At 46.3% G+C, this 13,017-nt stretch overlaps 1 protein-coding gene across 1 annotated transcript in view; it reads right to left on the minus strand.

The window, feature by feature from the left end:
- The window catches only part of LOC122944237 (voltage-dependent calcium channel subunit alpha-2/delta-3-like), a 234,698-nt gene that overhangs the window by 203,835 nt on the left and 17,846 nt on the right, over window positions 1–13,017 (minus strand). The window contains exon 8 of the mRNA XM_044302472.1: window positions 3,809–3,930. Within this exon, the coding sequence (XP_044158407.1) occupies window positions 3,809–3,930 (122 nt within the window). The remainder of the gene's footprint in view (window positions 1–3,808; window positions 3,931–13,017) is intronic.

A 13,017-nucleotide genomic window follows, 5' to 3' on the forward strand; every position in this document is an offset into this window, starting at 1 on the left:
GCCAATTCTGCCATTACTAAGGGAAGAGTGTATATCTAAAACATAACTTGTAATTGATGAAGAAATAAAACACACCACTGTGATGCGAAACTCTAAAAATGTAAGGGTTTCAAGCCTGGTACCCCAACAATACTGGTAGACAAAGAGAAATCCTGCTCCACCCAGTGAAAGGTGTGAGCAGTCTTACCACGATGGGGTCGCCCCTCTCGGGGCGGGTGCTCTGTGTAGATAGGTAGAATTAAACTAGCCCCCTTCACCTTCAATAGGGTGTATTAGGGCACAGAGCTCCACCATCTTTAACTGACCCTGTCCAATACCGTGATCCTCCACTGGACCTACACTTGAAGTCCATCGGATTGGCCCTCCTCAGACTTCCCTGATCCTGGTATATTCATTGGTCTGGTAATACTGCTCACACCTTTCAATGGGTGGAGCAGGATTTCTCTTTGTCTACCAGTATTGTTGGGGTACCAGGCTTGGACCCCTTACATTTTTAGAGTTTTGCATCACAGTGGGGTGTTTTATTTCATCATCAATTAAAAGTTATGTTTTAGATATACACTCTCCCCTTGGGGGTCCCCTTTTGCTTGAATATTGGAGTGTTTGATTGAGCCTACACACTTGAGAGCTCTCATTTTGCTAATTAATTCTGCCATTCAACAGTCATCATGGAGAAACTGTTCCATTCTGTTTGTCCGTTTTAACAAGGATTGGATGTTTTTGGATCATTTTTGTGATCTTTATTTTGAAACATTTTATTGCTAGAGGTCACATAACCTCACAGATGGTTTATAGATGGGGAAAATATTCAGCATAATGTGTGAATATTGTAAGGCTATAAGACAGGAGATAGGTCACAGTGGAAGATGAGTAACAGGCCGGCAGCTGTAGTGTTTGAAGAGATTATCAGAAGGAAGTAGAAGGATGAAAGTCCAGAGAAAAGCCACATGGAGCAATGAACATGAGAAAGTGTTAGGAGGAAAATTGCCATATTTTTCTTTAAAAATAGCAGGTACAGTGTAATAAGTTGCTGGATGTAAATGTGACCTAAAATACATATTTTATAGACACATCTCATGAGATGTTTGTGTAATTTTTTTTAATGAAAAGAAAATGTTGAAGACTAGGGGATAATGAAGTTTCCATGTGAAAAAAAAACTCAGACCAACATGACAATAAGAAAAACCCCATCAATATCTGGATCCTCTTTGTATTAAGCATTCAGGAGTCATAGTCTACAAGGCTGGAGCCCATCAGACCAGACAACAATGGAGAGATTAATACATCTACCAATATTGATGATCCCAATTTTATGTGGGATTTTCTAAAATCATTCTAAGCAGAATGAATCAATTAGACAATAAAACAAATGTGGAGTCAACACCCTGAGGAAATATGGCAAAGAAGTCAATAACTTGTCTGCAGTGGAATTCTCTCTGGTTGGGATTTCTTTTGGAAAGCATTCATAAATGAACTTAACAAATGTAGAAAATTTTAAATTCAGATTTTTATTACCCTCCCTAACCCGAAACCAGAGAGACAGTCTTGTACAAGTTTCAATAAATCTTTAAAAAACATATGTGACATCTGAAAGCAATTGAAACAAACAAGATGATGTTCTTGTTCTATGCAATCAAGTGAAAATGCAACCTTGGGATGGCTGTTTTGGATTTCGTCATGTTAGCTTTGGATACTTGAATTGGGAATTCTGTGTGGTCGGTTCTGTGTATCATGCGTTGGTTGCAGCTATCAATGAGCATATAGCATTACACTCAAAAGCTAAAACATATCTTAATAGTCTTATATGAAGACTCATGATGTCTGAACCCAATGGGAAGAGCTTAGGCAGGGATTGATGTGAGTAATGACAATCTGTGTACATTGACATGGAATAGGTATATATAATTATATAAATTAATGCAAAAAGGTGATGATCATACCAGAAAATCTTGGCTATCATTGCAGAAAATACTATTATTTGTTAGTGCTTCTATAGTCTTAAATCTCACCATTCTCCTCAATCTCAACCCATTGGGGCACCATCTCAATTCCATATCTCAGATACACTAGTGCTAATTAAAGCCAATTAAAGTGTCAGTATGTGGCTGAAGTATGGGAGGAATCCAAAGGAAATCCATACTACAAGTGTGTGGAGAACATGCATACTCCTTGTAGATGTTGCCCTTGGTTGGATTCAAAATCAGAACCCCAGGGCTGGATCTCTTCTGCTAAGCCATGATGCCGCCAGTGTTTAATGCAAAATAGAAACTGTGTCCCCTACTGTAGATGATAGGAATAATAGCAGTCACAGAGGTGTTTTGAAATGAGGTTGGTATTCACATAATTTATGGTAGAGAATAGATCATGCCTTATAATACAGAATAAGGCTAATACAGAACCTATGAAGGTAAATAGCTCATTCAGCTGCCAGCTACCTCTCGTGAACACCCTCCCATAGACATCCAAACTTAGCTGAGGATGCATATGTTCTGAATGCAGCTCATCCCCCAAGAACAATAGTATCAGGCATGATGAAATCCCACTGCCCAATCCTTCTCTCCCAACATTAGCCATTGAGGGCAAGTCAGGAGATGATCATACACGTTAGATGGTTGTCTGCTTCTGCTGAAATTGGTGAGTCTGGCAGACATTATTCTTATGTGTATGATCATCTTAAGAGGAAGATTTCTATATATAATTCATTAATATCTTGACAAAAGGGGCTTAGGCAGGGTGCTGAACCTTCTTAAAGAGGCTTGCTTCTAAGGCATCGCACTGAGCCAGACAGAATCCTTCTCCATACTTATGAAGGGGGCTATCACTCAGAGATAGCTGTCTATTAGCTTATGGATAATAGCTGATGGACATTTGGTTTGGCTATATTCCCTTGTCAAATCCCAAGGCTTGTTTGAAACTCAGATGTTTACTCATAGGGAGCCACATCCAATAGGTGGCACTAATGAGATGGCTCTCTTTTTAGGGAGATACCTTTGCATATTTGTTTCCCATGGAGCATTGCCTATAAGTCTCCATACCATGGAGTACTTCCAGTAAATCTCCATACAGGACTGGTTTAGTTAAGGATATTCAGCACAATGCCTAAGCTGCTTCCAAGGCATTGCACTGAGCCAGCCAGAATCCTACTCTGTACTGATGTTACGGTCCGCTATGGAGGTCAGTGTTAAGGGGCAGATTGCTGTAGAGGCCACTGTTAAGGGGGCGGTGTGTTGTGGAAATCATTGTTAAGGAGATGGGGTACTGTGGAGGTCACTAATAAAGGGGCGGCCGCTGTGGAGGTCACTTTTAAAGGGGCAGGCCGCTGTGAAGGTCACTGTTAAGGGGCGGGATGCTGTGGAGGTCACTGTTAAAGGGGCAAGCGCTGTGGAGGACTCTGTTAAGGGGCAGGGAACGGTGGAGGTCACAGTTAAGGGGACGGTCCGCTATAAAGGTCAGTGTTAAGGGGCGGGGTGCTGTAGTGGTCACTGTTAAGGGGGCGGGGTGTTGTGGAGATCACATTTTAAGGGAACGGAGCTCTGTAGAGGTGTGGAGGTCCTACTTTAAGGAGGCAGGGTGCTGTGGGAGATCAGTGTAAAGGGGTGGTTGGCTGTGGAGCTCACTGTTAAGTAGGAGGGGTTCACAGATGTCACTTTTATAGGGGATATTATCGATATCTTTTAACGACACACACAAACATTAAATGAAATAGATTAAATATATCCGTGTGAAGCCGGGTCTTTCTGCTAGCATGTATATATATATATATATATATATATATATATAAATCCATTCAATATTAATGATTACTGACCTGTACTAAATGGAATGGAGTACACAAAGCTTCCGGGAATTTGTTCAGCAGCTCGGCGGTACCACAGGGGGAAGTGGTCGGCATTGTAAATGCTCTCTCTGTCCTCGGATGTAAGAAAATCTCTTGAAACAGAAAAAACATATAGACATGTTACTCTTTTTTTAGAGACCCGTCATGACAAGACAATAAAAAAGAAATCACAATAGAATAAATAATATGCTTATTTTCCGTTCTGCACAATAAAATAAGATCAAATGGTGTGACACAGCAGCTCATGGAGCAAAATGGAGACCTATGATGGACCCCATGCACCACAGTAGGAGCTTCTCTGTGTACATGAGATCTTACCCCAAAAATTCTCTGATTAGAGTTGAGCGAACACCTGGATGTTCGGGTTCGAGAAGTTCGGCCGAACATCCCGGAAATGTTCGGGTTCGGGATCCGAACCCGATCCGAACTTCGTCCCGAACCCGAACCCCATTGAAGTCAATGGGGACCCGAACTTTTCGGCACTAAAACGGCTGTAAAACAGCCCAGGAAAGGGCTAGAGGGCTGCAAAAGGCAGCAACATGTAGGTAAATCCCCTGCAAACAAATGTGGATAGGGAAATTAATTAAAATAAAAATTAAATAAATAAAACTTAACCACAATCACTTGGAGAGAGGTTCCATAGCAGAGAATCTGGCTTCCCGTCACCCACCACTGGAACAGTCCATTCTCAGATATTTAGGCCCCGGCACCCAGGCAGAGGAGAGAGGTCCCGTAACAGACAATCTGGCTTCATGTCAGCAGAGAATCAGTCTTCATGTCATAGCAGAGAATCAGGCTTCACGTCACCCACCACTGTAAGAGTCCATTTTCATAAATTTAGGCCCAGCACCCAGGCAGAGGAGAGAGGTCCCGTAACAGAGGATCTGGCTTCATGTCACCAGAGAATCAGTCTGCATGTCATAGCAGAGAATCAGGCTTCACGTCAGCCACCACTGCAACAATCCATTGGCATATATTTAGGCCTAGCACACAGGCAGAGGAGAGAGGTCCCGTAACAGACAATCTGGCTTCATGTCAGCAGAGAATCAGTCTTCATATCATAGCAGAGAATCAGGCTTCACGTCAGCCACCAATGCAACAGTCCATTGTCAGATATTTAGGCCCAGCACCCAGGCAGAGGAGAGAGGTCCCGTAACAGAGGATCTGGCTTCATGTCAGCAGAGAATCAGTCTTCATGTCATAGCAGAGAATCAGGCTTCACGTCACCCACCACTGTAAGAGTCCATTTTCATAAATTTAGGCCCAGCACCCAGGCAGAGGAGAGAGGTCCCGTAACAGACGATCTGGCTTCATGTCAGCAGAGAATCAGTCTGCATGTCATAGCAGAGAATGAGGCTTCACGTCACCCACCACTGCAACAGTCCATTTTCATAAATTTAGGCCCAGCACCCAGGCAGAGGAGAGAGGTCCCGTAACAGAGGATCTGGCTTCATGTCACCAGAGAATCAGTCTGCATGTCATAGCAGAGAATCAGGCTTCACGTCACCCACCACTGCAACAGTCCATTTTCATAAATTTAGGCCCAGCACCCAGGCAGAGGAGAGAGGTCCCGTAACAGAGGATCTGGCTTCATGTCACCAGAGAATCAGTCTGCATGTCATAGCAGAGAATCAGGCTTCACGTCAGCCACCACTGCAACAATCCATTGGCATATATTTAGGCCTAGCACACAGGCAGAGGAGAGAGGTCCCGTAACAGACAATCTGGCTTCATGTCAGCAGAGAATCAGTCTTCATATCATAGCAGAGAATCAGGCTTCACGTCAGCCACCAATGCAACAGTCCATTGTCAGATATTTAGGCCCAGCACCCAGGCAGAGGAGAGAGGTCCCGTAACAGACAATCTGGCTTCATGTCAGCAGAGAATCAGTCTGCATGTCATAGCAGAGAATGAGGCTTCACGTCACCCACCACTGCAACAGTCCATTTTCATAAATTTAGGCCCAGCACCCAGGCAGAGGAGAGAGGTCCCGTAACAGAGGATCTGGCTTCATGTCAGCAGAGAATCAGTCTGCATGTCATAGCAGAGAATCAGGCTTCACGTCAGCCACCACTGCAACAGTCCATTGTCATAAATTCAGGCCCAGCACCCAGGCAGAGGAGAGAGGTCCCGTAACAGACAATCTGGCTTCATGTCACCAGAGAATCAGTCTGCATGTCATAGCAGAGAATGAGGCTTCACGTCAGCCACCACTGCAACAATCCATTGGCATATATTTAGGCCTAGCACACAGGCAGAGGAGAGGTTCATTCAACTTTGGGTAGCCTTGCAATATAATGGTAAAATGAAAATAAAAATAGGATTGAATGAGGAAGTGCCCTGGAGTCCAATAATATATGGTTATGGGGAGGTAGTTAATGTCTAATCTGGACAAGGGACGGACAGGTCCTGTGGGATCCATGCCTGGTTCATTTTTATGAACGTCAGCTTGTCCACATTGGCTGTAGACAGGCGGCTGCGTTTGTCTGTAATGACGCCCCCTGCCGTGCTGAATACACGTTCAGACAAAACGCTGGCTGCCGGGCAGGCCAGCACCTCCAAGGCATAAAAGGCTAGCTCTGGCCACGTGGACAATTTAGAGACCCAGAAGTTGAATGGGGCCGAACCATCAGTCAGTACGTGGAGGGGTGTGCACACGTACTGTTCCACCATGTTAGTGAAATGTTGCCTCCTGCTAACACGTTGCGTATCAGGTGGTGGTGCAGTTAGCTGTGGCGTGTTGACAAAAGTTTTCCACATCTCTGCCATGCTAACCCTGCCCTCAGAGGAGCTGGCCGTGACACAGCTGCCTTGGCGACCTCTTGCTCCTCCTCTGCCTTGGCCTTGGGCTTCCACTTGTTCCCCTGTGACATTTGGGAATGCTCTCAGTAGCGCGTCTACCAACGTGCGCTTGTACTCGCGCATCTTCCTATCACGCTCCAGTGCAGGAAGTAAGGTGGGCACATTGTCTTTGTAGCGTGGATCCAGCAGGGTGGCAACCCAGTAGTCCGCACAGGTTAAAATGTGGGCAACTCTGCTGTCGTTGCGCAGGCACTGCAGCATGTAGTCGCTCATGTGTGCCAGGCTGCCCAGGGGTAAGGACAAGCTGTCCTCTGTGGGAGGCGTATCGTCATCGTCCTGCCTTTCCCCCCAGCCACGCACCAGTGATGGACCCGAGCTGCGTTGGGTGCCACCCCGCTGTGACCATGCTTCATCCTCATCCTCCTCCACCTCCTCCTCATCCTCGTCCTCCTCGTCCTCCAGTAGTGGGCCCTGGCTGGCCACATTTGTACCTGGCCTCTGCTGTTGCCAAAAACCTCCCTCTGAGTTACTTCGAAGAGACTGGCCTGAAAGTGCTAAAAATGACCCCTCTTCCTCCTCCTCCTCCTCCTCCTGGGCCACCTCCTCTTCCATCATCGCCCTAAGTGTTTTCTCAAGGAGACATAGAAGTGGTATTGTAACGCTGATAACGGTGTCATCGCCACTGGCCATGTTGGTGGAGTACTCGAAACAGCGCAACAGGGCACACAGGTCTCGCATGGAGGCCCAGTCATTGGTGGTGAAGTGGTGCTGTTCTGTAGTGCGACTGACCCGTGCGTGCTGCAGCTGAAACTCCACTATGGCCTGCTGCTGCTCGCACAGTCTGTCCAGCATGTGCAAGGTGGAGTTCCACCTGGTGGGCACGTCGCATATGAGGCGGTGAGCGGGAAGGCCGAAGTTACGCTGTAGCGCAGACAGGCGAGCAGCGGCAGGATGTGAACGCCGGAAGCGCGAACAGACGGCCCGCACTTTATGCAGCAGCTCTGACATGTCGGGGTAGTTGTGAATGAACTTCTGCACCACCAAATTCAGCACATGCGCCAAGCAAGGGATGTGCGTCAAATTGGCTAGTCCCAGAGCTGCAACGAGATTTCGCCCATTATCACACACCACCAGGCCGGGCTTGAGGCTCACCGGCAGCAACCACTCGTCGGTCTGTTGTTCAATACCCCGCCACAACTCCTGTGCGGTGTGGGGCCTGTCCCCCAAACATATGAGTTTCAGAATGGCCTGCTGACGTTTACCCCGGGCTGTGCTGAAGTTGGTGGTGAAGGTGTGTGGCTGACTGGATGAGCAGGTGGAAGAAGAGGAGGAGGAAGCCGAGAAGGAGGAGGTGGCAACAGGAGGCAAAGAATGTTGCCCTGCGATCCTTGGCGGCGGCAGGACGTGCGCCAAACAGCTCTCCGCCTGGGGCCCAGCTGCCACTACATTTACCCAGTGTGCAGTTAGGGAGATATAGCGTCCCTGGCCGTGCTTACTGGTCCACGTATCTGTGGTTAGGTGGACCTTGCTACAGATGGCGTTGCGCAGTGCACACTTGATTTTATCGGATACTTGGTTGTGCAGGGAAGGCACGGCTCTCTTGGAGAAGTAGTGCCGGCTGGGAACAACATACTGTGGGACAGCAAGCGACATGAGCTGTTTGAAGCTGTCTGTGTCCACCAGCCTAAATGACAGCATTTCATAGGCCAGTAGTTTAGAAATGCTGGCATTCAGGGCCAGGGATCGAGGGTGGCTAGGTGGGAATTTACGCTTTCTATCAAATGTTTGTGAGATGGAGAGCTGAACGCTGGCGTGTGACATGGTTGAGACGCTTGGTGACGGAGGTGGTGGTGGTGGTGTTGGTGGTACATCCCCTGTTTGCTGGGCGGCAGGTGCCAACGTTCCTCCAGAGGCGGAGGAAGAGGCCGAGGCGGCAGCAGCAGAATAGGCCGAGGCGGCAGCAGCAGAAGAGGTAGCAGGGGGAGCCTGAGTGACTTCCTTGGTTTTAAGGTGTTTACTCCACTGCAGTTCATGCTTTGCATGCAGGTGCCTGGTCATGCAGGTTGTGCTCAGGTTCAGAACGTTAATGCCTCGCTTCAGGCTCTGATGGCACAGCGTGCAAACCACTCGGGTCTTGTCGTCAGCACATTGTTTGAAGAAGTGCCATGCCAGGGAACTCCTTGAAGCTGCCTTTGGGGTGCTCGGTCCCAGATGGCGGCGGTCAGTAGCAGGCGGAGTCTCTTGGCGGCGGGTGTTCTGCTTTTGCCCACTGCTCCCTCTTTTGCTACGCTGTTGGCTCGGTCTCACCACTGCCTCTTCCTCCGAACTGTGAAAGTCAGTGGCACGACCTTCATTCCATGTGGGGTCTAGGACCTCATCGTCCCCTGCATCGTCTTCCACCCAGTCTTGATCCCTGACCTCCTGTTCAGTCTGCACACTGCAGAAAGACGCAGCAGTTGGCACCTGTGTTTCGTCATCATCAGAGACATGCTGAGGTGGTATTCCCATGTCCTCATCATCAGGAAACATAAGTGGTTGTGCGTCAGTGCATTCTATGTCTTTCACCGCTGGGGAAGGGCTAGGTGGATGCCCTTGGGAAACCCTGCCAGCGGAGTCTTCAAACAGCATAAGAGACTGCTGCATAACTTGAGGCTGAGACAGTTTCCCTGGTATGCATGGGGGTGATGTGACAGACTGATGGGGTTGGTTTTCAGGCGCCATCTGTGCGCTTTCTGCAGAAGACTGGGTGGGAGATAATGTGAACGTGCTGGATCCACTGTCGGCCACCCAATTGACTAATGCCTGTACCTGCTCAGGCCTTACCATCCTTAGAACGGCATTGGGCCCCACCATATATCGCTGTAAATTCTGGCGGCTACTGGGACCTGAGGTAGTTGGTACACTAGGACGTGTGGATGTGGCAGAACGGCCACGTCCTCTCCCAGCACCAGAGGGTCCACTAACACCACCACGACCATGTCCACGTCCGCGTCCCTTACTAGATGTTTTTCTCATTGTTATGGTTCACCACAACAACAAATATATTATTTGGCCCAATGTATTGTATTCAAATTCAGCGGGATATAAATTTGAGGCCTAGTATTTAGGCGCTGGGTCACCGGTATGGATTTAGTGACAGAATTAGACTTGGAAATGCACAGAAGCGTGTGTGTGAAGTTATTCTGAATGACCCTATGTGCACCTTCAATATTATATACCCTTTTAGGGATAGATTTCAAATAGCTCTGATATAGCAGAAACCACTAAATTATGAAATTGCTAAATTGGGAATTGTACTTCAACCCAGAACAAAAAATGTGCTTTGACGGACACTAAATATCTTGCCCAGCAACAACAGTACAGCGGTGGGTAACGAGAGATTTAGAGGGATTTAAATTTGAGGCCTAGTATTTAGGCGCTGGGTGACAGGTATGGGTTTAGTGACAGAATTAGACTTGGAAATACACAGTAGCGGGTGTGTGTGAAGTTATTCTGAATGACCCAATGTGCACCTTCAATATTATATACCCTTTTTGGGATAGATTTCAAATAGCTCTGATATAGCAGGAACCACTAAATTATGAAATTGCTAAATTGGGAATTGTACTTCAACCCAGAACAAAAAATGTGCTTTGACGGACACTAAATATCTTGCCCAGCAACAACAGTACAGCGGTGGGTAACGAGAGATTTAGAGGGATTTAAATTTGAGGCCTAGTATTTAGGCGCTGGGTCACCGGTATGGATTTAGTGACAGAATTAGACTTGGAAATGCACAGAAGCGTGTGTGTGAAGTTATTCTGAATGACCCTATGTGCACCTTCAATATTATATACCCTTTTAGGGATAGATTTCAAATAGCTCTGATATAGCAGAAACCACTAAATTATGAAATTGCTAAATTGGGAATTGTACTTCAACCCAGAACAAAAAATGTGCTTTGACGGACACTAAATATCTTGCCCAGCAACAACAGTACAGCGGTGGGTAACGAGAGATTTAGAGGGATTTAAATTTGAGGCCTAGTATTTAGGCGCTGGGTCACCGGTATGGATTTAGTGACAGAATTAGACTTGGAAATGCACAGAAGCGTGTGTGTGAAGTTATTCTGAATGACCCTATGTGCACCTTCAATATTATATACCCTTTTAGGGATAGATTTCAAATAGCTCTGATATAGCAGAAACCACTAAATTATGAAATTGCTAAATTGGGAATTGTACTTCAACCCAGAACAAAAAATGTGCTTTGACGGACACTAAATATCTTGCCCAGCAACAACAGTACAGTGGTGGGTAACGAGAGATTTAGAGGGATTTAAATTTGAGGCCTAGTATTTAGGCGCTGGGTCACCGGTATGGATTTAGTGACAGAATTAGACTTGGAAATGCACAGAAGCGTGTGTGTGAAGTTATTCTGAATGACCCTATGTGCACCTTCAATATTATATACCCTTTTAGGGATAGATTTCAAATAGCTCTGATATAGCAGAAACCACTAAATTATGAAATTGCTAAATTGGGAATTGTACTTCAACCCAGAACAAAAAATGTGCTTTGACGGACACTAAATATCTTGCCCAGCAACAACAGTACAGCGGTGGGTAACGAGAGATTTAGAGGGATTTAAATTTGAGGCCTAGTATTTAGGCGCTGGGTGACAGGTATGGGTTTAGTGACAGAATTAGACTTGGAAATACACAGTAGCGGGTGTGTGTGAAGTTATTCTGAATGACCCAATGTGCACCTTCAATATTATATACCCTTTTTGGGATAGATTTCAAATAGCTCTGATATAGCAGGAACCACTAAATTATGAAATTGCTAAATTGGGAATTGTATTTCAACCCAGAACAAGAAATGTGCTTGAACGGACACTAAATAACTCGCCCAGCTACAGCACTAGGGACAGATTTAGCTGGATATAAATTTGAGGCCTAGTATTTAGGCGCTGGGTGACCGGTATGGATTTAGTGACAGAATTAGACTGGGATATGGCCAAAAAATGAACAGACTATTGCTGGTTAAATGCACTTGGTGTGACAGCTTCACCCTGATGTAGGCTTTAGCCAAAAAACAACCACACCATTGAGGGTTAAATGCACTTGGTGACAGGCGCAGCTTGCCCCTGATTTTGTATATGGCCAAAAAATGAACAGACTATTGCTGGTTAAATGCACTTGGTGTGACAGCTTCACCCTGATGTAGGCCTTAGCCAAAAAACAACCACACCATTGAGGGTTAAATGCACTTGGTGACAGGCGCAGCTTGCCCCTGATTTTGTATATGGCCAAAAAATGAACAGACTATTGCTGGTTAAATGCACTTGGTGTGACAGCTTCACCCTGATGTAGGCTTTAGCCAAAAAACAACCACACCATTGAGGGTTAAATGCACTTGGTGACAGGCGCAGCTTGCCCCTGATTTTGTATATGGCCAAAAAATGAACAGACTATTGCTGGTTAAATGCACTTGGTGTGACAGCTTCACCCTGATGTAGGCTTTAGCCAAAAAACAACCACACCATTGAGGGTTAAATGCACTTGGTCGCAGCTTGTGCTGGCGCACCACAAGACACAAAATGGCCGCCGATCACCCCAGAAAAATGAGACTGACAAACGGTCTGTGCAGCCTAAAAACAGTGAGCAATTGAGGATCAGCAGCTCAATGATCCACAGCTGCAGATCGATCAGTTAATCAAGTCCTTTGGAGGAGTTAATCTGCCTAATCTCGCCCTACTGTCGCAGCCGCAACCTCTCCCTACGCTAATCAGAGCAGAGTGACGGGCGGCGCTATGTGACTCCAGCTTAAATAGAGGCTGGGTCACATGGTGCTCTGGCCAATCACAGCCATGCCAATAGTAGGCATGGCTGTGATGGCCTCTTGGGGCAAGTAGTATGACGCTTGTTGATTGGCTGCTTTGCAGCCTTTCAAAAAGCGCCAAGAAAGCGTCACAAAAGCGCGAAGAAAGCGACGAACACCGAACCCGAACCCGGACTTTTACGAAAATGTCCGGGTTCGGGTCCGTGTCACGGACACCCCAAAATTCGGTACGAACCCGAACTATACAGTTCGAGTTCGCTCATCCCTATCTCTGATAAGTCCTCAAAAAGTTGACTTAAATTCTAAGGTGTTCTGTTATTAAGGTGTTCATATATTAAGATAAGCAGACCAAGGGTTGGAAGAGACTAACAGTTGCCTACAGCACATATACAGTTCTAGCATCAAAGTTAAGGTTTTGTATCATGCATCATGTATTAATCTCAACATGTTGAAAAATGTGTGATCTAAGGCTAGGTGCACATCTGTGGCCAAATGAAGACACTGTCAGCGCCTTATGGATCCCATCTATCACATTATACATAGAACATCATTCTG

This window comes from Bufo gargarizans, chromosome 7, assembly GCF_014858855.1.
Source record: "Bufo gargarizans isolate SCDJY-AF-19 chromosome 7, ASM1485885v1, whole genome shotgun sequence".
NCBI lineage: Eukaryota > Metazoa > Chordata > Amphibia > Anura > Bufonidae > Bufo > Bufo gargarizans.